At 40.4% G+C, this 26,920-nt stretch overlaps 1 protein-coding gene across 1 annotated transcript; it reads left to right on the top strand.

Moving 5' to 3' along the window:
* Nucleotides 1–5,071: 5,071 nt before the first annotated feature.
* Nucleotides 5,072–22,625, top strand: LOC117289557 (deleted in malignant brain tumors 1 protein-like). The gene is made up of 10 exons (XM_033770715.1): nucleotides 5,072–5,376; nucleotides 9,905–10,022; nucleotides 10,581–10,919; nucleotides 11,887–12,228; nucleotides 13,083–13,403; nucleotides 14,277–14,443; nucleotides 15,467–15,647; nucleotides 16,297–16,644; nucleotides 18,819–19,151; nucleotides 21,083–22,625. The coding sequence occupies exons 2-10, from the start codon at nucleotides 9,944–9,946 to the stop codon at nucleotides 21,277–21,279; spliced, it is 2,307 nt and encodes a 768-aa protein (XP_033626606.1). The 5' UTR covers nucleotides 5,072–5,376; nucleotides 9,905–9,943; the 3' UTR covers nucleotides 21,280–22,625.
* Nucleotides 22,626–26,920: the final 4,295 nt, after the last annotated feature.

Below are 26,920 nucleotides of genomic sequence, written 5' to 3'. Positions count from 1 at the left end.
ACGGCTAATAATATTGATATGGGGTTTATTATTTCATCTCTTTAAACACCGGAAATACCGTCACTTGTTGTTGGCCGATTTGTAACTTAAAGGAACGTTGCAGAATTGGTAAGAAACAAAAATCTTGACGATCACAGATTTAAACAAACTTACACGGTCTAATGATCATGATAGTTGAAAACATCTCTTGAAGTATTTCTGTCTGAAATATCATATTATTTGATGAGAAATAAATAATCTAACTTCGCGTTTGGAGTTTATCGCTCAGTGAGCGTTTTATTCATTTTCATTTTGGCATCGATGCAATGCAAAATTTGTACTCGGTTTTTCACTATTCTCTTGTGACCCAGATGGCCGAATCGATCTCAAACGTCTACAGGTTTGTCAATGTATTATATGGTGGATTACGTAAAGTGATTACACCGCCACACAATCCAATTCTGTAATGTTCCTTTAAAGGTGTGATGCGTTAGCCTACCTGATTGGAATGAGCGATTTTAAATTGGGAATCCAATGCTTCTTATAAACGAGAACTGTCTTCATTCCAAAAACTCATGGGTCAGAATAATTGATCCGGATTACGGGTCCCAGGGGGTCCCTGACCCATTGTGGGTTCAGGTTGACCAGGACATTTTTATTTTATTTTAATGGGAGCTAGGAAGTGCCTAGCCTTGAAGCCAAACGGTAATATTGTTAAGCGCGGTGTGTAGTTGCGCGGTATCGCTACGGGGACGGTACACTCATCCTCGTTTCCAATAATAATGTGTGTGAGTCAGTGAGTTTTAGAGCTGCCACGCGCTACCTACGACCGTTGCATACAATGTATAATCGCACTGTGACTGTTGCATCATAGAGTAAGGACAGAGAAATAGACAGCGCCTAACCACTTGTCATCTAGTCTAGGGAAGTGCCCTTCAGTTTGAGAAGATTGCTCTCTTACAAACTCAGCTGGAAATAAATTGCGTTCATTCTAAAAACTTCCTGGTCACAATGATCAGATTCCAGTGCCTCAAATTAAGGGGCCTAGCCCATTTTTTGGAAGTCAGATTCAATGTGATTTCTAAAAGGGATTTTGACATAGATTATGTGTAAGTCTGAACCATTTCTGTGACATTTTTTATATTTTTATATTGATTAACGGGTCATACTGACCCAGACATGGGACCCGGATCCGGATCAATTCTGACCGGGAAGGGTTATGGTGCGATGAAACCTTCCAGTTAACATTTCAGACTGATAAACTAATATACTTACAACATTGACCCGGGCACTGTTTCGTGTTTGTTCTAGACTCTCGTTGAAGGATTTGGGTACTTTTTGTAACACAAAGCACCATGTCCATAGATTTACATTAAACTTACACCGTTTGAAGATAATGATAGTAGACATAAAGCGTGTAACTTAAAATATTAGTTGCTATGAGGTGCTGTACTTTGAGAAATGAATCAAACAAAGTCATGTACGTACGTCTTTGCATGTTAAAATAGTTTTCGTCTCATGATCACTGAGACGAAAGTTATTTTCATGACCTTATTTTACAAATTTTCTCAAAAAATACAGCACCTTAGAAAGTAAATTTTCAGTGAAGTTTTCTACCATCATTATCTTAAAACTGGTGAAATCTTGCAAGTCTCGTGTCACAATTTAATCAATGTCAAAGTACCAACAAAACCCACATCATACGGTGGATGGTAACCAAGGAACACGACCTAGATGGTTCATAACGCCATCACAAAGGTGGATTTGCGAGGAGAGATCACATTTTGAAATCCCATTGAGATCCTATACGGATCCCCGGAAGTGCCATTGTACAACTTGTTGAGATCCTGTGATAGCTCACTGCATGATGATGACGTCATGTACGTAAGATGACGACGTCCTGAGATGATTTATATGGCCGGGATGACGACATGATTGAAAGTAAGATGTCGTGTTCCAGATGAACGCACAATCTCTGGATTACGACAGCTCGAAAGTGTGTATTTTGGGTTGGTTCTCGAAAGATGTTATTATCCTATATTCTTCGTTCAGGGTTTCGACATCTCCATTATAAGTATACTTATCCCGGGATGTCGACATCTTACGTTTATGACGTCATCATCTGACAGTAATCTATTATTATCGGGATGTCGAATTGCACTTCCAGAGCTTTTTGGAAATCTGCCTCGATGGGTTTCGTAAATAAATGCAGAGGCGTCAGACATTAACGTGGCATGTCTAATTCCATTTCTTTCTTGTGTTTAGCTGATGATACATGTTGAGTGAACCGAGGCGGCATACGTGTTTAGCATAAGGATGTGATCAGTTTGAGTATTACCGTAGTCCTTGGGGAAATTTGTTGGCAAAGTCAAAGGTAGTCGGCTTGAAGGGATATTTTCAACGCACTTGGGGATATTTAAAGGTAGGGTCGTAGATTGGAAAAAAAGTGTACAAAAACGAAGTTGTGTGCTTTCAGATAATTGATTTCGAGAAGAGCCGCCAATTCGGGTAAAGTTGAAGAAGACCAACACTGAAAATGAGAAATAAATAAACAAAATAGTTTTGAACTATTCGTACATCGCACGAACCGCTCATGCTTTAGCGACAACGGAAACTATTGGTAAAATGTCAAAGACTAATAATATTCTCACTTGGTGTATCTCAACATAATTATTATATTATATAAAATAAAAAACATGTGAAATTTAAGCTCAATTTATTGGTCGTCGAAGTTGCGAGATATGAATGAAATAAAAAAAACACCCTTGTCACAAGGAGTTGTGTGCTTTTATAGATGCTTGATTTAGAGACTTTAAAATCTAATTCCGAGGTCTAGAAATCAAATCGGTGTAAAATTACTTCTTTCTCGAAAGCTACGTTACTTCAGAGGGAGCCGTTTCTCACAGTGTGTTATACTATCAATAGCTCTCCATTACTCGTTACCAAGTAAGTTTTTATGCTAAAAATTATTTTGAGTATAACCAAAAGTGTCCACTGCCTTGAACAGGGGAACACGGCCAAGTTAGGCTCTGGCAAGTACCTGACAAGGATGGTAGAAAGTCCAAAACAAAAGATGAGTATTAGCATTCCGTTTATTTTGCAGATGGAGCGGTAATAACTCAACCTTGAACAGGGGAACACGGCCAAGTTAGGCTCTGGCAAGTACCTGACAAGGATGGTAGAAAGTCCAAAACAAAAGATGATTATTAGCATTCCGTTTATTTTGCAGATGGAGCGGTAACAACTCAACCAAAAAACTCAATTAGTACTTGTTTGTCCCTAGGGTCGGGTTGATTTGACTAATTTTTTTTCCCGATCGAGCCAATACTTCATGCTTCCCTTTTATTAACATGCGTGTTGCGTAGTGGCGAAACTATAATAGACTATTTTTTAGTTTTCTTGGAATGGAAGTGTCCATTGGGGATAGCATACATGAATCTAATGATGCAGACTACTTTGGTTTATATGGAGAACTTAAAACCACACGAGATCTGCGTATACTTAAGTCTGTCAAAACATATTAAACACGTTGTTTGTGGTTTTGCACGCTAATTAATGTCCCTATTCTGCTTTTGCGCAAGATTATTAAGTAGGATTTGAAACTTTACATGATGGAAATACGGTTTATGGACAATTTTGCGGTTACACCATGTGTTTACTATCTCTACATGAGTTGGGGGTGGTTCTGAATTGGTTTCAACTCGACGTTTCGATCAGTATGCCCTGATCGTCTTCTGGAGAAAGCTAGAAGACGATCAGAACATAGTGATCGAAACGTCGAGTTAAAACCAACGGTTTGCGGTTACACCATGTAATTACTATCTCTATGAGTTGGGGGTGGTTCTGAAAACAACCGTTGGTTTCAACTCGCCTGGAGAAAGCTAGAAGACGATCAGAGCATACTGATCGAAACGTCGAGTTAAAAACAACGGTTGTTTTCAGAACCACCCCAACTCATTTAGAGATAGTCATGGTGTTATACTGCAGACCTTTCCATATCACAAGATCGAATTGATGTATGGTTATAGGCCTTAGACAGACATCCCCACAGTTCATTTTGAAATGTGTCAACCAATGTCGTCAGCAATGTTCACGAAAACATGAAACATCGATAACAAAATCATTTTAGACTTTTTGGTTGGTTTAGTTGAGCGGTCTTATAATAAGTGTAGACACTTGTGTAAGACTCTCTGTTTTCGTTTGCACATTCATTTAAAAAAAATGTAATGTCACTGATTGGCCCAGGCCTAGATCGGGCTGAAAATATAAATAATCACGAGGATGAAATACATCCAAGGCAAGTAGGCCTACACCTTTGGTTTTCGGAACCGCTCGATTGTTTAAAAGCGCCGACACGTTTAGTAATAATAATTGTCGAAAAACAGGGTTATTTTTCACTTGGTGTATCCCATCATAAGCAAAAACAAGCCTGTGAAAATTTGGGCTCAATTGGTCATCAAAGTTGCGAGGCAATGGTGAACGAAAAACACCCTTGTTGGACAACAATGATGTGTGTGCTTTCAGATAGGAATACAAGACCTAGCTGAAAGTTTTTTAATATTCAGAGGGCGTCCGTCGTTTCCCACAGTGTTTTATAGTATCGACAGCTCAAGCAGTTTTTAAGTTAGTTTTGCTTTGAGTAATAATCCAAACGTGTATTGGCCTAATCCCTTGAATCTGATAGATAACTGAATACAATAAAACTAACCTGCAAACATTTCATTTCCCAATGTGGTGACGTTTTTGAATTAGTCCACGCAAACATAATTCTTCAATTATTTTATGTCGTTTCTCAGAATGGGATTGAGTTAATGTTGTTTGAGTCCCTTTAAAACCATTGTTCCTTTGATAATAACTTCTTATCAAAAGTGTATACATTATCAACAGCTTGAGCCAAGTAAGTCAGTTTTTGTTATGGTTACTAATTTGTTGAGTATTTTACCAAAGTATATGCCTATACCTTCCCCCCCCGTACCAATACTGCCACGCCCCCAACTAGTTGCAACATTTGTTGGTTAAAACAGCGCCCTCTAATAATGTTTCTTTGTACTTTGTTTTTGTAATAATTGAAGCGGTAGAGGGCGTCATCAAACTGAGTGTGTGTTTAGTTGTGTTGTGTTCATAAACACAGGCTCTGCTTTTGATACTTTAATTCCTTTTCATATTTTCTATACGAGCACAGTTTTTTATTCATCCATGTTAGATTGCCTCTATCCCTCCGGTCTTGCTCTATGCTCTCACGAAGTGTTGAATGTTTCCATCGGAGAAATTATTTCAAGAACATTTTTAAGGAGTTTATACGATCCCGAACCGTCGACGATAAAATACTCGAACGAAGCTCTCACTGACTGCAGTCACTGCACTGCACTGGCCTTTGCACATGTGGTCGGGTGTCGGGTAAGTGTTTTTGTGTTTTAATTTAATAAAACATCACCAAAAAGCACACACATTGTCTAAACAATGATACTAACTGACAAAAAAGAGAGTGAGTTGAATTGATTTAATTAATGTGATTTGTAACTGTTCGTGTTGATTGATGTTGTCCAGTTTTATTTTGTAACTGAATACCATTACTATACTAGTGATTGACATTGTGATTGATTGATTATGGAAATAGTTATTAAAAGTCATGATTGACATTGAATGAATGAGTGTCATAAACTCATTGCTTTTTTCATTGCCCATTTAATATGGTCTTCGACTTGGCGTTTGTTGGCAGTTGATTGTTTTGTTTCGAAACTAAATAATGGAACGTCATTTGCCACTGTCTTTGTCATGTTTGTTGCCCAGTAATATTTTTTTAAACTTATGTTTTTTTGGTTTTTTTTGCTGACGTGACAGTGCTTTTTTGTAAAAGTAGGCTAACTCAATGTAATTGAATGTTATTGTTTTGTTTTGTAATTTGTAACTCATTATTGACATTGAATGTCATGTCAGCTTGTCGTTGTTTTCTTAATTGTGTTGTTACTTACGCAAGATTTAATGTAATTAATTGGCTGGCTTTGTTGTGGCTTTTTACTAAGTCATGATTGAATGTTAATTGTTATTTTTCAGCTTGTCTTTGTTGTCCTAATTGTGTTGCTACTAATGCATGATTTAGTGTCATTAATTGTCCGTCCTTGTTCAGTGTTTTTGTTTTTACTAAGTCATGATGATTGAATGTTATGTGTCAATGTCTTTGTGCGTTGTCAGTGGTGTAGTGTCAGTTGTTTGAACAAAATGAACTGTAAAACAGAAACCTGCTAGCAGTACTCTTTTTTTTTTGCAGGGTAAACATTTTTTTATTTAATAATAATAATAATAATAAGACATTTGTAAAGCGCCTAATGCAAAAGCCTCTAAGCGCATTAAAGAAACAATAAAATAAACAATTAGAGAAAGATACAAGATACAAATAGGCAAATTACAAAAAAGAAGCTTTAAACAAATGAGTTTTCAACAAGGACTTAAAACATTGTAAAGTATTAGCTTGGCGAATATGCACAGGAAGACTATTCCAAAGAAACGGTGCTGCGTAAGAAAAAGATCTGTGGCCATAAAAAATGGAAGAAGCTCTAGTAGCAGAAAGCAATGACTGTTGAGATGATCGTAAAGTCCGAGTAGGGGAATAATGATGAACAAGTTCAGATAAATAAGCAGGAGATTGACATGTTTGAGCCTTGAAAGTTAACAGAAGAATTTTGTAAACTGTTCAAAACTTAACTGGGAGCCAATGCAATTGCATTAGTACAGGTGTAATATGGTGAGAACGAGGCAGACAAGAAACGAGGCGAGCAGCAGTGTTCTGTACACGTTGAATTTTAGCAAGATCTTTATCGGGGAGTCCATACAGAAGTAAATTGCAGGAATCAAGTCTAGTAGTGTTGAAGGCATGAACAAGACGAAGAGTAGTTGCTTCATCCAGGTAGCGGCGAATTTGTGATATTTTCCTAATAGTCATGAACGCTCCTTTGCAAACATTATCACAATGTCTACTCATGCACAATGATGAATCCATAATAACACCGAGGTTACGGGCAAATTCAGATGGTTCAATGAAAGACTGGGCAATTTGTATTGTTGGCGGCGAAATCTTTTTAGCGAAACGAGATCTCAAAAATAAAATCTCAATTTTTGAGTCATTCAAAGCAAGTTTATTTGACAACGCCCAAGATTTGACATCTTGAATGCACACTTCAACTTTTGCAATGGCAGAAGCGCGATCAGCTGGATCAAATGTAATGTAAAGCTGGGTGTCGTCAGCGTAAGCAACACTAAAAATACCATGGGCAGCAATGAGGTCTTGCAAGGGTGCACTGAACAATATAAATTCAAGTGGCCCAGCTACAGAACCTTGTGGAACACCACACCAGAGATGATGGCGATCTGATTTAAAATTGTTGATGAGAACATGCTGGGTTCTGTTGTTCAGATAAGAAGAGAACCAGTTAAGGGCAGTTCCAGTAATTCCATAGCGTGAAGATAAACGTTGGATGAGATGCTCATGGTTGATAGTGTCAAATGCAGCTGAAAAATCTAACAGCACGAGGATTGCTTCCTTATGGTTGTCCAGTGCACGTAAGATTTCGTCCTGCACACGAACAAGAGCAGTCTCAGTACTGTGGAAAGGACGATAAGCAGACTGCATTTTAGCATGGAGGTTATTTTCATGGAGATAATCATGAAGTTGACTAACAACAGCACGCTCAATCAATTTGGAGATGAATCTCAAGTTAGAGATAGGACGATAATTTGACAAACACTCTGGGTCCAAATGTTGCTTTTTCAGAAGTGGCAGGATGCAAGCCTCCTTAAGATGATCAGGGAAATGTATTTAACACAATCACAAGTGTTCTTTAATTAAAGACACTCGGAAACCTTTGGTAATTGTCAAAGACCAGTCTTCTCACTGACTTGGTGTATCCATGGAGGAATAAATTATTCCTCCATGGTGTATCTCATCATAAAATGCACAAAATAACAAACCTGTGAAAATTTGAACTCAATTGGTTGTCAGCGTTGTGAGATAATATGAAGAATAGCCTAATATCCTTGTTACACGAAGATGCTTGATTTCGTATATTAGAGCTAATGCTCAGTATTCCGTTAACCAGAGAGAGACAGAGACACAGTATAGATTTTGTTGTCTTTCGTTAGACTATTACTGATGCTCAATATTGTATTTTGTTGTTACCGTCTTTGTTGTCAGCTATTCCAAAGTGACACTGCGTTTTATGAAAAGACAAACACAAAGATCAGGAGTAGGAGCAAATTTTCACAGATACTCGGGACAGTTGATTCATTCTGATTGGTCGAGAGGAGATCGCAACTCAAATACAATGTACAGATTTCAGAAAGAACAGGCAAATGCCATCACCGCAAGGCATCCTACCATGGGCAGTGCGCTGTATCAGTATTTAAAGGCAGTGGACACTATTGGTAATTACTCAAAATAATTATTAGCATAAAACCTTTCTTGGTGACGTGTAATGGGGAGAGGTTGATGGTATAAAACCTTGTGTGAAACAGCTCCCTCTGAAGTGCCATAGTTTTCGAGAAGGAAGTAATTTTCGGGTTGTTCTAAAACCCCCTCGACCCCCTCGACCCCCACGACCCACGACCCACGACTCTCCGACGTCCGCCCCGTGTTCGAAGAATGTCCCAATTCCGAATTCATAAAATGTCGCTTTACGGCCGATCAAGAATTAAGTCCCCGATTTAGAATTCACAGTGTGTGATCCGCGACGCAACTTCCTTCCACGACTAGGTTTGACTTCAAGTCTGAGACTGCGGTATTTATCTGCATCAGCCACACAGAATTGGGAGTATTTACTCTACGCTTCCGCACGACAAGTGCACACCGATTGGGGACCCCAAACACGTCCGTGTGGCCATTTGGTCGGTCGGGTCTACAACCTTGAGCTCCACTTGGAGCAACTAGTAGTACCATAGTACACAGGACGAGAGCGATCGGCCGGAAATGGGTCCGCCTGATCATCACGTAATGAATTGGCCGTAATCGTACTCGGGCGGTACACGCAGGTTCCCAGTTGGGATAATAATCTCGGATCAGCCAAGAGATACACGTGGAAATACCGCGGTTTTTTATTTGTACATCACAATTGCCACAGGCCCGATCTCGGCAGCCAATCATGTGAAGTTTGCTTCGTGCATACAACGTGTCTCGTACGCTGTGTTGTTGTGATGTGCAAGGCATGGTAGTCGATGTCAGCATACAAAATGTTGTGTGTGATTGGCTGAGGTTGTGAACTGTGGCAATTTCGGTGTACAAAAAAAAAGATCGCGCAAAAGTGGATGGTCGAGGGGGGTCGTGGGTCGTGGGTCGAGGGGGTTTTAGAACAACCCGTAATTTTCCACGAATTTGATTTCGAGACCTCAGATTTAGAACTTGAGGTCTCGAAATCAACCATCTAAACGCATACAACTTCGTGTGACAAGGGTGTTTTCTTCTTTCATTATTATCTCGCAACTTTGATGACCGATTGAGCTCAAATTTTCACAGGTTAGTTATTTTATGCAAATGTTGAGTACACACCAACTGTGAAGGCTAGTCTTTGACAATTACCAAAACATGTAGTGTCCACTGCCTTTAAACTTTAATACAGTATAAAATTTAGAATAATAAGACATTTGTAAAGCGCCTAATGCAAAAGCCTCTAAGCGCAGTATAAATACAGTATAAATTTTAAATTAAGAATTTATAGGCCTAGTAAAATTTATAGTAACATTTATAGTGAAAGTTTACATTAAAATTTACTGCAGGCCTATAATTTAATGTGGCCTACAGTAGGCCTATAAAATGATACTTCTTTTGGGGGTTATGAGTAAAAAAGTGTTCGTAAGGTTGTAAGTGGTTTCCTAGATTTCAAGATGAGCTGACTGGTTGATTAATTTTACTATACAAAATGTTCTACACATACCACAGTTTGTCAGTGCAGACATTCCTGAGTGAAGGACTACAGAAATGGAAGCGGTCGTCTTTTTAGGGGTGCTGTTATTTGCTCTTTTGATTCAACAATCACGGGCAGGCAAAGAGGGACAGGGTGAGTGGATGACTAGAGTAAATATATTGTCGTCTAGTTACTGAATCACATTTTCTTGATTTGTATGAGAGAGATTGGCTGTTGCAAGCTTGGTGTTTATATCCCTTTGTGGGAGTTTGCCGAGTTCCCTTAATGGCAAAATCATTCAAACAAACAAACAAACAAACAAACAAACAAACAAGCAAACAAACAAACAAACAAACAAACAAACAAACAAACAAACAAACAAACAAACAAACAAACAAAACAAAAAACAAAACAAACCATAGCACATCTACAATATAGCAGATTATTTTATCTGAATATTTACAATTACTTTGAATTTGGCCCTTGGGTCGATTTCACAAAGAGCTAAGATTGATCTTAACTGGAAATCAATCGTAGTTGCTAGTAGTAGTAACTTGATGCGTAAAGTGTGACCTCACAATGTAAATCACTACGGTGATACTGACAATTTGTCTTACGATGGATTTTTAGTGCTTTGTGAAATCGAGCCCTGGTCTGGAAGCTCGGAAGGTCTCCAATCTCATCAACAACTTTTTATATTATTTGTACTAGATGCTACAGTCAGATTGATAGGCGGAGCGACCCGCTGCAGTGGCCAGGTCCAGATCAACATCCAGGACACATGGTTCTCGGTATGCCGCACCAACTGGGACAAGCCGGAGGGTCAGGTCATATGCCGTCAGCTTGGCTGCGGCTACCTGGTTTCGCCATACGCAAACTACAAAGACAAAGCGCCCTCACACCCTGTTTGGAATGACATGGTGTCATGCGTAGGAGACGAGGCATCGTTGTTGAATTGTAGTCGCCAAGGGAACGGTACACACGACCTTTGTCCTGAAACCTACAGGGCGGCAGTTGCATGTCATCAAGAGGGTGGACCTAACCCCCCAGGTAAGTCACGACTGGATTAAAAGAGTGATTCCATGGTTACCCAAACTTCGTCCAGCAATTTCCGTATAGCAAGAAATTTAGACTGAACCTAGTATTGTGCACACTGATTGCTAATAATACTGAGTAGCAAATCCTGATTTTTGAGCGTTTTGCTCTGCTATACAATGGAAATCGTTCACTACGCTTTTGATGACTTTTTAGATTCCTTGGGATGTAAACCTTACTGAAAAGATTTAATATATTACCCCCATTAGTAAATAGAGTAGGCCTTGACCTAGATTGTAACTGATTGTGCAGTCCCCATGTGGCGGACTCAGATATCTGGTGTGCTCAAAGATCCAGATTACCAAATACAGTAGTATTACGTCATGCCATGCCTGCGCACAGCAAGCATAAGTAGTCGATTTTAGTGTCGTGCTGAGTCGATTTTTTTGCTCTAGCTGACCATACATGTAGATGTCATGGGGGTGTCCACAAGTAAACCGTGTGGTGAACGAGGTGAACGAGTGGAGCGTCCACGACAGTATTGCGAGAAAAGTAATAACATAATAAAATATTTGAGGAGCGGGAATTACAAAGAAGGTTTTTCTGAAAGCCAGAAGGGGGTTTGGGGTTGCATTTTTAAAAAGCACTCGTACGATAACAAAAGAAGTCCTGAAGATTTATTCGGGACGTAAGGGAGGTACATGTAGGCCTATAGCAGAGTACTGGAGATTCTTGCTTGCAACGACAGCATGCTACGTCATCCCGGAGAGCTTGGCACGCTGGACATCTGAGACCCTAACTACTGCCCTCCCAAATGCCCGATGACATCACCTGGATCTTTGAGCTTGTTCAATGGTTCAATTAATTTAGCCTTATTGTTGCATTAGTTCAAGTTACCGGTAGGCGCATTGAGGAAACTGTGGTTCATAATGCGATTGATCTGCCTTTATTTATTAATATTATTTTGTGGTTTCCCGTTTAGTTCTACCAGACCCAATGTCTATCCGTCTGGTCAACGGGACAACAGCTTACTCTGGCCGGGTAGAAATCTACTACAATGGTGAGTGGGGAACAGTTTGTGGTCAGAACAGCTGGTCACACACAGATGGTCAAGTCGTCTGTCGCCAGCTCGGCTTTTCCGATGTTGTTGGGGTTAGGGACCACTATGACCCATTCGGAGTAGGCAACGGAACTATTATGCTGTCGTATGTTGACTGCGATGGCAGCGAGGATTTTCTCGGTAACTGCAGTCACCAAGGCTGGTACAAACACAACTGTGACCATTATTACGATGCCGGGGTCATCTGTAAAGTGATGCAGTCAGGTGAGTCTTAAAGGGTTTTGATATCTTTTGTAGATCAGGTTATTGACCATGATATGAATCCATACTCACCGTGAATGCAGATGTAGGCATACATGTATGTTATATATTTTACCTGTAGAAGTTTCACCTTCATTAGTTGTCAGTTTTTTGAAAGAAAAAAAAAGGGAAAATCACAGAGCAATGTTTCGAGGAGAGTCTAAAAAAGAATTCGTCTCATTGAGAGGAAAATTATTTTTCAAAAATTGTTTTACTGATTTCTCAAAAAAACTACGGCAGGTCAGGAAGTAATATTTTAAGGGAAGCTTTTTTACATGCATGTTTACCATCATTACCCTTAAACTGTGCAAGTTAACCCAAACCTTTTTAGGTGGTGTCACAAAAGGCAATTTCTTGTCCAGAAAGTGTATGGCTTTAATTGGATTCGTATTACGTCACGGCACCTTGTAAAGCCATTGGCGTATGTTAAGGAAAAATGTCTCTAACTTTTAAATGTAGCTCCCCATACCTTGCAGGATTAGTCATCAAATGTTTGAGCGCCATAAGCATCACTGAGTGCAGACTTGAGCATGTAGTAAAAGAAGCCGCTTTCATTATTTACCCTAAGTCAAAGCTTTTTATGTTCGTACCAGCAGACATGATGTTTGGTTGCTGGACAAAAAGTAGGAACATTGTCATTTGATCGAGTAGAAGGGCTGTACAACATCACCAGGTGTAAGCTCTAATAGACTATTTAGGCCTTCTTACTAGCAATATTTCTGACAACAGACTTAAGTATTAAGAAGAATATCATGCTCGAAGAGTAGTGCGCTGAGGCATATTGGGACAACTTTCTTCTTTGTTGTCTTTACTTGCAGAGGCATCCATGGTGCGATTAATGGATGGCACATCACTGTACAATGGTCGGCTTGAAGTCTACTACAACGGTGAATGGGGAACAGTGTGCGACGACGGGTGGAACCTGAACGACGCCCAGGTTGTCTGTCGTCAGCTCGGTCTCGGCCCGGCTGTCTCCACCGGAGGCCACTACGGCAGGGGTACGGGGCCCATTCTGCTGTCTGATGTGGCCTGCGAGGGGACAGAGACGTCGATATCGGATTGTGATCAACCGGGTTGGTACCCACAGACGAGCTGTCATCATAGAGAGGATGCGGGAGTGATATGTGGAGTTCCTGAAGGTGGGTTTTAAATTTCCTCTTCCCTTTGGCGTTCCCTTTTGTTAACCAATGGGCCAAAGTTTTGACCATATGAGGGCGCTCCCATTAGTAGTTTTATCTTTTCCGGAGGTAAATGCGATTAGTCCTGCACAGTTTTAATAGACGTTCTATTACTTTTGTTGCGTCGTAGTTTGCTTTAAAGGTGGATTAAAACAGCTTTTTTAAAAGTCTTATTGTCCGTGACAGATTAGATGGCTGGGGTTGTAATGTGTTCCAGTGATTAATAAGTGTTTTGGGTATGAATGAATATACCCTCGGAAAAGATTGAGAGCGCCCTTGCACGGTAAAAAAAAAAATGGCCCATTGGCCGATGTCATACAGTATCATACATGTACATGTATCTGTCTTCGTTTAGGTAGCTATTAGCCGATTAAAGACTCACTCCGCTGCAGTGCAGTAGAGTTGCCTCGATTAGTGGATTGATTGACTTCTCAATATTAAAGATTTTCGGCCCCAATCATTAAAAAATTTGTTTTTTTGAGTGAATGGTATTTCAAAGAGTATCACCCGCTCTAACGAAAAAAAAGTTTAACTTTTACTTTAAATGGTCAGGAACCATGACAAAAATCTAAAATGTTTCTTTTACAACACATAAGAATTGGTTACGTGATATATTGTCGGGATCCCGACAAAAAACTAACTTCGATGATCGATTGAGCGCAAATTTTAACATGATCTTTATTTTATGCATATGTTGAGATACAACAAGTGAGATGACTGGTCTTTGACAGGTACCAATAGTGTCCAGTGTCTTTAACGCACCAACAACATCATTTGAACCACATGGGATAGGGCCTTTTAAGAATGTTCTTTTCTTTCTTTGGTTATGTATAGATCCTACAGTGACAGTGAGACTTGTGCAGGGTGGGCAGGAATCACTTGGTATGGGTATGGTGGAGGCTTATCACAACGGAGAATGGGGAGCAGTTTGCGGCAAGACCTTTTCCATACTCGAGGCGGATGTGGTTTGTGGCCAGCTGGGATTCAGGAAAGCCCTTGAGGTAGGTCTATGCACGGAGGAAGGAAGAGAAGGAGTTCGAACGACCCGCCAAACCCGCAGAGTAACAAAAGAAAACCCTGACAATGCCCCTGTCTGACCAGTGGGAAAAGATAGGAGACCTCCTGCAGGACGGTCGATAAGTGAGCACGATTAGATCTCTTTGTACAGGAGGTGTGGTACCGCCACTCTGCATTGTTGCTTGCGTGTAAAAATGAATCATTAGAGACAAAAAATCGAAAAATACAAAGTTTTTGCATGCGCAGTGTTGTTTTGTTTTCTGTCATGGATGCGCACATGGTACAAACGGTTGCATTATTTTTTGCTGGTTCTTTTTTTTTTTTTTTTCACATGACAATCTGAGTTGTAGAAGGTGAGTTGTACTTGACTTCTTTATTTACAGTTTGTGGTGTTTTCATGGAAATACGTATCATAGCATACTTTTTACATTTTTAGCAACTTTCCTGTCACTAGCGGTGCTTCAAAATTGGGGGACTAGCACAAGAGGGTGGTTGGTATTCAATTGTGTTTTTCGATTTGGTGGGCGAAGCATACACCAATTTTATCAGGTCTCAAAAAAAGGTTATTTTTTCTTTGGTATATCCATTACGCCCATTGTTTGCGTAAGGTATGTGGTTGAGTACGAGGTGTTGTTAAACGACCGTGGTACCATGGGTTCGGCTTTTGAAGTCCCTTTGTTCGAGCTCCTTTTCTTCCTTCCTCCATGGTCTATGTCACCCCTTACATTCCTTACTTAGTCACAACGCACATTCTGCTTTTTGGCGCCCATGTTTATTTTAAAAATAAATTACCAATGCTAATACAGAATAACAGATGGAAGTGGTTTAGTGGGATATATTGCTTTGTACTTTTACACAGCAAAAACTGGCAAGGAACTACATGTACATGTAGGCTAGTCAAAAGCACTAGGCCCTTCCTTTTATGAAAAGCATTTGGCTTGTAACTCAGTTCAAAACATGATTTTTATGGAAACGTAATGTCAAGAAGTTATTTTGTTTCTGTGCAGGTTAAAGAACCAGGTTCCTATGGTGATGGTGATTTAATAATCCTAAGCGGTGTCCAATGCACAGAGGATGTAAAACAGTTGGAGGACTGCCAGCTGACCGAGTGGTACCCAGCACACAGTGTATGCACATCACATGACACTGCAGGCCTCAGATGCGACGTGGAGTCTAAACCAATAAGAGGTGGGCTACGATACAAAACGCTCATTCACTGACAATTTTGAAAAAGGAATACCCAGGGAAATGTTACTCTTTCATAGACATGTACGTATGTTGAATAACAGTGTTGTAGGGCTTTTACCTGGTACTTGTACCTCGTACTGGTACTTGAGTACTTGTTGATTACTACGTAAAGAACTACTTGAGTGTTACTCAAGTTCTATTTGAGTAGTACCTGAGTACTACTTCAGAACTACTTAAGTATTACTCAAGTAAATCTGCAGCCAATTTCACGAAACTTTACGCAACTGCGTAAGTCCACTTGCGCAACGTTTATGGCGCAACTTAGGCCATAAACGTTGCGCAAGTAGACTTACGCAGTTGCGTAAAGTTTTGTGAAATCGGCTGCAGAACTACTTGAGTACTACTTTGAAAGTCAAAACAACAGGGAAACTACGGCTCATACTGCATCTGGTTAATTCTAGTCTCGCTAAATTTGAACTGGTAGATTCAAGTTGTAGCTAAGTTTTGGCAAGCATTTTTGCTGGTGTAAAGCATTTTTGCTGATGTAAAAGGCATTGAGATGTCATTGTGAAATGCACTATATTACTGGTAGTGAGTGAACACAGCTTCCGTTACAAGAGTTTATGAGGAATTCTGTGAACAATTTCAGTTGTGTCAGTAGACGTCCGACTAACGGGCAGCCCCAGCGACAAAGAGGGCCAGGTGGAGGTGTACCATGACGGACTGTGGGGAACCATCTGCGTGACTGGGTTTGACATGCATGCCGCCAACGTCGTCTGCAAGCAGCTAGGTTTCTACGCAGCTAGGTACATACCCTCAGATGGACGGTTCAGCGATGGGAGGAAACCGATTCTGTTGGACAAACTCCCGTGTCGCACCGGTACGGAGGAGAGCGTCGCTAACTGTGTCCCTCTAGAGTGGTATCGACACGACTGGCATAACTGTAAACCAGAGGAGACGGCAGCTGTTGTCTGCTATGGGTCAATGATTGATAGTGGTAGGTAGTTTGGACCTGCAGGTTTCTAAAAATTGCAGTTCATGTTACATTCACCGAAAGTTTGAGAAAGCATGGTTTTTGTTTAATGGCACTGGTAATTACTCAAATAATTGTTAGCATAAATACTTAACGAGCAAAATGGAGAGCTGTTGACATTTGACATTTCTGAAGTAACCAAGTTTCTCACTGAAACATGAAGCATTTTATTATGCATCTGAAAGCACACAAATTTGTGCATCAAGGGTGTTTTTTTTCTTTCATTATTTTCTTGCAACATCGATAACCAGTTAAAGCCATTATACACTTTCAGTACAGAAAAAGAAAAAAAATTTCACAGATTTACAAATAATTTACAGGGTTTACAGACGGTAATGGTGAAAGACTTCTCTTGAAATGCTTTACTTTTTGAGAAAACATTAAAACAATATCAATTCTCGATAGCGAGAAATACGGATTTATTTTAAACACATGTCATGGCACGGCGAAACGCGCGGAAACAAGAGTGGGTTTTCCCGTTAATTTCTCCCGACTCCGATGACTGATTGAGCCTAAATTTGCACAGGTTTGTTATATTATATATTAGTTGTGATACACGAAGTGTGGGACTTGGACAATACTGTTTACCGAAAGTGTGTAATGGCTTTCAGCTCAAATTTTCACAGGTTTGCTATTTGCACCACTGTGAACAAAGAGGGCGCACGATTCAAATCATTCGCGTTTCTGGCGTGCCCGCAGCTGGACGTGAACTGGTTCGTCTCCGGTCGGAGGATCAGAAACACACAGAGGCCTTATTGAGCGCATTATTCTGAAGGGATTCATGGGTGATGTATACAATGAATCCTGTGGTGACTAAGGGTAAAACCCAGAAAAGGTGAACATGTTTTATTCGGGGTATTTCCGCCGTGTTACAGCCTTAAGTTTGCTGGCACAGGCGAGGGGTTAGTTTACGAAGAAGGATCGTCGGTACCGCCTTGGTGTGTCTCTTTGCTCTATTGTAGAACATGCCCTATGGCACAGCAGTGCGGTTTTAGAGCAGAATGGTTCTTACTGGTACACATCAGGGAGTATTAACATAGGGGGCACACGGAGAAAGTTTTCCTTCAGAGCTGGTAGTGGATACCATCATTTCATTGCTTTTTCATCCATTTAAAATATTCCATGTCAGCCGGGTCAAATAAATTGCGGCCTTTTGTATACATCGGGTCCTCCCTTCAGGAGTCTGCCGAGTAACCAACGTAAACGAAAACGTATTAAAGGGAGCTCTAGTCAAATGCAGAAAGGAACCCCCTTAAAGTTATAATAAAGTCAACGTGCCAGTTTATCATCGACTCATCGTATAAAATAATGCACACAATTTGCACATTGCATTTTCGTTCACCATGTTCGGTACCGTGTTTACTTTGGGGCAATTTTAATTTTAATGCGTTTAGATGGCGTACAAAGGGACTCTTTGTGTACACTGGTTGTGCCTTCTTCAACCCCAGACCATGAATAGATCACCGGTATTGAAATATTTTATTCATAATTTGAGATACACCAAGTGAGAATACTGGTCCTTGACAATAACCAAAGATGTCCAGTGGCTTTAAAACGTAAAAAAAAAAAAAAAAATCTTTTATGGTCTGTGTACTTGTAATGATTGTGGCCATGTTCAACCGCAATGATTGAGTTACATAACTGACCTAGATGAATAATCATGCATTAAAGCATGAGAGCAGTATCAGGTGTGGTTTGATCTTAAGAAGTAGACTATCCATGTATGCTACTGCCCACATTAAACAGCCAATAAAGGATGATCTCAAATATATAGATATTACAATTTTCTAGTAGCTGCAGTCCATAGGAAACATTTGAAAAAAATATAACGAGTCTCTTACCTCACATTAAAACATGGTAAAAATTGTTTTTCTCCAGAACGCCCCAAGCCAAATTTCTGAAAAATGCGGGGGTCAAAAAAACCCGCACGACAAAGGAATCGTGCTGTCAGTGGCGGCTATTTGATGTGGAAAATAGTGTCCTCAGTTTGCCTTAAAGCTGGAGAACTGTGTTCAAACCCAATTAGGGGAAAAATGTCACTGGCGTCAAGGGGTCATTATAATAGATAAGTCATTTTTGATTCATACTATGACAAAACTAAATACTTATATGAACAATTAATGTTGATTTCTTTACAGAGCTGGACATAGTCATCCGGCTCAACAATGGCTCAAAGGTTTCCAACGGTAGAGTGGAGGTGTACCACCACAGCATTTGGGGGTCAGTCTGCGGGGCGGGGCTTACCCAAAATGAGGCCCAGGTGGCTTGCCGTCAGCTTGGGTACAAAGAAGGAAAAGTCGTCCAAGAGACTGGGTACTACGGGAGTGGCACCGGTGACATCAGCATGTGGGCCTTTTCCTGTGTCGGAACAGAGTTGCTGGTGCAGGACTGTGCCACCATTGAGTGGTATGATGCCAGTAAGCATGTCTGTGATGAGAAGAAGACTGCCAGGATAGTTTGCTCAAAAGGAGGTGAGGAAGACCCATATCCACCACTTTAAGGCCCTTTACGTATCCACAGCTTCGGCTAGGCCCTTTACGTATCCACAGCTTTGGCTAGGCCCTTTACGTATCCACAGCTTTGGCTAGGCCCTTTACGTATCCACAGCTTTGGCTAGGCCCTTTACGTATCCACAGCTTTGGCTAGGCCCTTTATGTATCCACAGCTTTGGCTAGGCCCTTTACGTATCCACAGCTTTGGCTAGGCCCTTTAGGTATCCAAAGCTTTGGCTAGGCCCTTTAAGTATCCACAGCTTTGGCTAGGCCCTTTACGTATCCACAGCTTTGGCTAGGCCCTTTACGTATCCACAGCTTTGGCTAGGCCCTTTACGTATCCACAGCTTTGGCTAGGCCCTTTACGTATCCACAGCTTTGGCTAGGCCCTTTAGGTATCCAAAGCTTTGGCTAGGCCCTTTACGTATCCACAGCTTTGGCTAGGCCCTTTACGTATCCACAGCTTTGGCTAGGCCCTTTACGTATCCACAGCTTTGGCTAGGCCCTTTACGTATCCACAGCTTTGGCTAGGCCCTTTACGTATCCACAGCTTTGGCTAGGTCCTTTACGTATCCACAGCTTTGGCTAGGCCCTTTAGGTATCCAAAGCTTTGGCTATGCCCTTTACGTATCCACAGCTTTGGCTAGGCCCTTTACGAATCCACAGCTTTGGCAAGGCCCTTTACGTATCCACAGCTGTGGCTAGGCCCTTTACAAATCCACAGCTTCGGCTAGGCCCTTTACAAATCCACAGCTTTGGCTTGGCCCTTTCAAATCCACAGCTTTGGCTAGGCCCTTTACATTGTACATATCAACAGCTTCGGCTAGGCACTTTACGTATCCACAGCTTTGGCTAGTCCCTTTACGTATCCACAGCTTTGGCTAGTCCCTTTACGTATCCACAGCTTTGGCTAGTCCCTTTACGTATCCACAGCTTTGGCTAGGCCCTTTACGTATCCACAGCTTTGGCTAGGCCCTTTACGTATCCACAGCTTTGGCTAGGCCCTTTACGTATCCACAGCTTTGGCTAGGCCCTTTAGGTATCCAAAGCTTTGGCTAGGCCCTTTACGTATTCACAGCTTTGGCTAGGCCCTTTACGTATCCACAGCTTTGGCTAGGCCCTTTACGTATCCACAGCTTTGGCTAGGCCCTTTACGTATCCACAGCTTTGGCTAGGCCCTTTACGTATCCACAGCTTTGGCTAGGCCCTTTAGGTATCCAAAGCTTTGGCTAGGCCCTTTATGTATCCACAGCTTTGGCTAGGCCCTTTAGGTATCCAAAGCTTTGGCTAGGCCCTTTACGTGTCCACAGCTTTGGCTAGGCCCTTTACGTATCCACAGCTTTGGCTAGGCCCTTTACGTATCCACAGCTTTGGCTAGGCCCTTTACGAATCCACAGCTTTGGCAAGGCCCTTTACGTATCCACAGCTGTGGCTAGGCCCTTTACAAATCCACAGCTTCGGGTAGGCCCTTTACATTGTACATTTCAACAGCTTCGGCTAGGCACTTTACGTATCCACAGCTTTGGCTAGTCCCTTTACGTATCCACAGCTTTGGCTAGTCCCTTTACGTATCCACAGCTTCGACTAGGCCCTTTACGTATTTTTGGATTCTGCTTCAGGCTCTGCTCTCTGGTTTGATGCCCTGAGCGCGTACGCAAACCACGCAGAATTCCCGAAACAACTGCTTACGCCAAGCTAGCCTGAGCGGAATGTGAAGCCAAAGCTGTGGTTAGGGCCTATTAAAGCCATTTGTGAATTATGTTATTACTTCAGAATGACCCGTGTTTCACAATGTTTTATACGACTATACTCAAAATCAAATTCATGGAAAATTACATCTTTCTCAAATGTTGAGTGAGCAACAATACCCTCCACATTACAATAAGCTATTTATATAATTCCTTTCACAGATTCTGAGGCTACATCTAGTACATCAAAAAAGTCCCAGTTAGCCATTATGCTGGCATTCCTCTTGGCCATTATGGCCCTCGTACTCTCCGCCGTCGCTGGCTACTGCCTCTTTGTGAGGCGATCACGACGCACTGAAGCTGCGACCCAGATGAGGTACGCCGTTCTTGACAGACAGGATAACTCCTCTGCCTATTGATGAGGCACTCCCTTGTAAATAGATTTTGTTGCAAACTTGCCGTCTGAAATTGCCTCGCTTTTGTAGAACACAGTAAAGACAAATCACAATGCCTGGCTTTGAAGGGTTTTTTTCCCCTTTGAAGCGAGTTTGAAACGGCTGTGTCTAGGTGGGATGCGGTATGAGGAGTGGACTGGCGTCTTAAGGCAGCAGTGTGAGAAGTTCATATTTAGCCTCAATGAGGCTTCTTCTTTTAGCCTCATTAGCCTCTTTAAGTCAGTGTGCCTCAGCAATGAGATGTGAAAAGTGGGAATGGTGAGAGGTAGCACTGTGCCAACCTCACATTGTTACATTAACATCATTTAGGAAGTTTTGTCATAAAGTCAGTGTGCCTCACCAATGAAGTAAGCCTCCATGGTGAGGGGTAGCACTGTGCCAACCTCACATTGTTGCATTAACCTCATTGAGGAAGTTTTGTCATAGAGTCAGTGTGCCTCACCAATGAAGTAAGCCTCCATGGTGAGGGGTAGCACTGTGCCAACCTCACATTGTTGCATTAACCTCATTGAGGAAGTTTTGTCATAAAGTCAGTGTGCCTCACCAATGAAGTAAGCCTCGGAGACCATTCGTTCCTTCTCCTTATACATAGATGCCTACTATAAGACAGATTACAAAAGGTACACCTCTATATGAGGTTTGGGTTTACTGCTTTTATCACTTGAGAGGTAGTTTGCTTTATAAGCTGGTGCACCTCTTGAAGTGATTTCCAGAAAAGCGAAGGAGATTATAAAAAAAAATTGCCCTCAAAGAGGCTAGGAGGGCCAGGGACATTGTGAGGTAGGTATATCAATTAGACCTTCTACAGACTGTATTGAATATGACGTCACCGTTCAGCTATTCGTTCGTGTGTGTGCGTGTGTGCGTGGGCATGTCTACTATTGATATTGAAAAATAAACTATTATGTCCAAACAATGGGAGAACATAGAGAGGTCCTCGGTCTGCACCATAAACATGCCTGTGTGTGTGCATACATGTGCCGTAGAAATCAAACAGGGAATGTTGCGTGCTGCGTGCTCCGATGATTTAGGCGTTTGGACGCGCATACAGTTTGCCCTACATGGTGGCGACTTTTCATAGCAAAAAAAGGGGTTATTCAATACGGTCTATAGAGACTTTATATGAAGAGTGACTCAATCGGAATAAAGACCACACGACGGAGGAAGATCAACCCCACGGTGGCTCATTTATGAGGTATACTTCTGCAGATTGTAGTGAATCTTGAAGACAGTGGGACACTCTTGGTAATGTTGTCAAAGACCAGTCTTCTCACTTGTTGTATCTCAACATATGCAAAAAATAACAAACTTGTGAAAACATGAGCTCAGTTGGTCATCAAAGTTGCGAGATAATAATGAAAGCAAAAAACACCTCGCACACGAAGTTGTGTGCTTTCAGATGCTTGATTTCGAGACCTCAAATTCTGAATCTGAGGTCTCGGGATCAAATTCGTAGAAAGTTACTTCTTTCTCGAAAACTATGTATTAAGTTCAGAGGGAGCCATTTATCACAGGGTTTTATACTATTATATCAAGAGCTCCCCACTACTACTCGTGGCCAAATAAGGTTTCATGAGTAATTACCAATAGTGTCCATTACCTTTAAGGGTCCCTTGCTAAATTATAGCTTGGTTGTAAAAATTTTACGAATTATACATTGTGTGAAATGGCAACAATTTTTGGAGTGTCCAGGGTCCCTTGTAATTTGTCTGACATTGCTACATTTTGACGAAGGTCTGGACCTTCAACAAAATGTTACACTAGCGGAATAAACAATCCACGCTCTTAAACTTTGTAGCAAGGGACCCTGGCTACATATTTGTCATGTGAAAAGTGCTTTGGTATTTTGCAGCCCATGTGGTGAGCCTAAAATATTTATGAACATCTAGGGGGCTTCTATGAAGGTTCTTTTACATGTATGACACACTTAAAGCCTCGCCCACTGTATGTGGTGTACCTCCCAGAGTTGACTGATTTACTGGTGCGCCTCCTGGAGGCTATGGTGCCTCAAGTGGTGAATGTCGATCACGGCTTGGTTTTCATTCCTAAAATCAGCATGAAGTCAGGGCACCAACTGTTAAAATTCTGAGTATTTTGTAAGGATTAGTATGTTAATATTCTACATCTGAACCAGGGTCGTAATATTTATTGGTCCTTTTGCATGCAAAATTAGTCCTTTTGACTGAAAAAAACGTTGCTATGCTTGTGTTATTATAGATAGTTTAATTCTGAGGTACTGAATCCATCAAAATTTGGTTCAACCTTGTGGATTTTGAAGGGTGTAGTTGTGTTAGTGTTTTACCAAAGACGTTGTGACATTTATAAGCATGGAACAGACGACTTGCCAGTCTCAAGAAAAGTTCTCGTTTGTTTTTAAGCAAAAGGGGCAACCTTGTACGTTCCCCATATTTTGCTTATGAAGAATTGGAGTTACCCCCCAAAGCATTGTTGTTGTTATTTGAACTTTAAACTTTGACCAGATATAAATGGCACTTTTGAGGTCATTCTTTAATCAAGTTGTTTAATATGTAAAAAAAATTGAACTGTTTTCCAACAGCATACAATATGTGACCATCCACCACCAATGGGCTGTAAAGTTGACACTTTTACTGGTATGGGCTTAATGCATTTTTGGAGAGAGTGTGTAATCGGCTTTAAAATGATACCATCCACATTTAAATCCGACTTTTCTTGACGAAGTTATGATTTCTCAAAGCCACCTACTTTTTTATTCAGATTTCTCAAAGATTTCTTGAATCACAAACAATTTAATAGGCTCTGCAATGTGCGAGTGCAACTTTACAGCCTATTGGTGGTGGATGGTCACATATTATTATCTTACTATGTGTTCAGAATTTGAAAAGAAATTACAACAGAAAAGTAACTCTGTAGTTTTGTAAAGGATACATGTATGTCACGTTAAAGGCCAACATGAAGTGTACAGGGTCATTGTTCAAGCATTTTTAATTAAAGTTTTTTCTAACAACTCAACTTTGAATAATGAGTCCCAGAATTGTTTCGAGCAATTCATTTGTATTAACATGTATTACTTCAAATACTTCTCTTTTAGGGTATTTTTTCCCCAATATCCTGCTTTTGAGGTTGCTTTGTCAAGCACTTTTGGTGTTCTTATTGTACATGTATTCATGTGTTTTATGGATTTTATGGCATCTTGGCTGGTAATCATTCAGAGGTATTGAAGTTTGATTTATAGAGCCTCCTAGACTGCACACTGAACAAAGTGCATTTAGCATTAGGATTATGCCTCTGACCATTTGTTATTATTGGAGGGCTATCTTTCCAGTACTTGTGTATGTAAAAAATATTGTTAAAGGAACGTTACAGAATTGGTAAAAAATAACAATTGTGAAGATCACAGATTTACATAAAACTTGCATGGTCTAAGGATGATGATACATGTAGTTGAAAACATCCCTTGAAATATTTCTGTCGGAACTGTCATATTTGATGAGAAATAAATAATCTAATTTTGTGTTTGGAGTTCATCGCTCAGTGAGCGTTTTATTCTTTTTTTGGGGGCATCAATGCAATGCAAAATTTGGTATCGGTTTTTCACTAATCTCTTGTGACCCAGATGGCCGATCAATCTCCAAACTTCTACAGATTTGCCAGTTTATGTATGTATATGGTGGATTACATGAAGTGCTTACACTGCCAGCAGCTTATTTGCTTGCAAAACCAATTCTGTAATGTTCCTTTAAACATCTTTTTTACATCAATCAGCAGAGTCAAGGAACCAGTCACAAAAAAGGTATTGGATTTGATGGCATCTTGGCTGGTAATCATTCAGAGGTATTGAAGTTTTATTTATGAGCTCCAAGTGAATTTAGCATTATGATTATTCCTCCCACCATTTGATATTATTGGAGGGCTATCCTCCTTCCAGTACTTTGTATGTGAAAAATATTGTTAACTTTGTTTCTGTAGTACTACAGCATTGACCAAAAATGATTTTTGGTGGCAACATTTTCGTACTTTTTAAGTTTTAAGTTTTCTTATTGCTACTGCTAGTCAGTATTTTGAGTGCGAGTCTGGTACCTTGCCTTTCCTTAGTTATGTTAATACCAGAGTATGACTGGCCAGTTTTGTGCACAGCCTCGGTAAACTTATTTTGAAATTTATACCTTACATGTTTTAGCATTCAGTATTATTATATTGTATTTGATACAGTTGTTTTTATGTAGTTATTTTATATAACAAAGAAGTTGAGTGTTGTTTGACTTTTTGTCATTTTTTGTACTGCAGTTTTGTTACTCATAAGTGCAGTATTGTTTGTTTTAGTTTGGTCTTGGTCCCTTGTTATGCCTGGGTATCAACACCTTGTAGGCTGGTGTTGATCTCTGCTGGTTCATATAAGCAAACAGTCAGCGCTTTTGGAAGCAGGGAATTCCAAGCTTATTTCACGGGTAACCCACAGGTTAGCACTGATGTTCTGCTTGTGGCTACGCATTCTTTGCTAATAAATAACTAGCGCAGATATTTCGCCCTTGCCCCGTAAGTGATTGTAAGCGCATAATTTGGTGGTAAGCAGAGCCGTGGAATTGGGCTCTGGTTTGGAACTAAGACTTAAACAATTAAAGTAACAATGTATGTGTTTGTATTTGGGTAGTGATTTTTAGCCGTCCAATAAGCTAGCAATATGATATGGAAGCATTAGGTAGCATGAAACGCTGTCCTTGGGGGATGTTTTTGTGCAAATTTTTGTGAAAATTTTGACTACTGTTGGGTTTTCTTCAACTATAACACTTATGATGGGAAAGTATTGTTTTTCATTACTTTCACCCTTTAGTGAGGTTTAAAGGGAAGGTACACGTTTGGTAATTGTCAAAGACCAGTCTTCTCACTTGGTGTATCCCATCATAACCATAAAATAACAAGCCTGTGGAAATTTGGGCTCAATTGTTCATCGAAGTTGCAAGAAAATGATGGAAGAAAATTCATGGAAAATAACTTCTTTCTCGAAAACTAGGTTACTTCAGAGGGAGCCGTTTCTCACAATGTTTTATACTGTCGACCTCTCCCCATCACTCATTACCAAGTAAGGTTTTATGCTACTAATTATTTTGAGTAATTACATGTATCAATAGTGTCCACTGCCTTTAAGCAGGTCTATGAAACTGGGACAAGGTTAACATGTATGCTTGTTTTCTTCAAAAACATTTTGTTGAGATTAATGACCTGTCAGACTCGCAGCCTATTGTCTCATAATTTTATTGAGAAGTTTTATTTATTGTATTTATTTGTTGTACTCATTGTCTTTAAGGGGAAAGAAAGCCCCTTTTACCACAAATGTGGAGACTTTAACAATTGTTAGTGACAATGTGTCCATATACTGTATTCAATGTAATGTTATAGGAAATATTTTTGAAATATGAAATATTTCTTTTCGTTTACTGGAAGCTCATTCAGTTTTCCTTTTTTTAATTGGTACTGTACTTTGATAAACAATATTTCTTCCAACTTCAAGCTGGATACAAAATAACGATAATGTATTCACAAGCTGTATTCATAATCTTTTCTAGATTATAAATATAAATATCACCATCAGCGTCAAGGAGATTTATTACACAAAAACTTTGACCGT

Source organism: Asterias rubens, chromosome 4 (assembly GCF_902459465.1).
Source record: "Asterias rubens chromosome 4, eAstRub1.3, whole genome shotgun sequence".
Lineage (NCBI taxonomy): Eukaryota > Metazoa > Echinodermata > Asteroidea > Forcipulatida > Asteriidae > Asterias > Asterias rubens.
Note: the sequence above shows the minus strand (reverse complement) of the source record. Positions and strands in the feature narration are given on the sequence as shown.

Bases quoted from the DNA above. Each gene is read 5' to 3' on its own strand.
- LOC117289557 (XM_033770715.1), top strand. From the start codon at position 9,944: ATGGAAGCGGTCGTCTTTTTAGGGGTGCTGTTATTTGCTCTTTTGATT. The intron at 13,404-14,276 runs GTGGGTTTTAAA...GGTTATGTATAG, and splicing joins GATATGTGGAGTTCCTGAAG to ATCCTACAGTGACAGTGAGA. The intron at 15,648-16,296 runs GTGGGCTACGAT...GAACAATTTCAG, and splicing joins GGAGTCTAAACCAATAAGAG to TTGTGTCAGTAGACGTCCGA.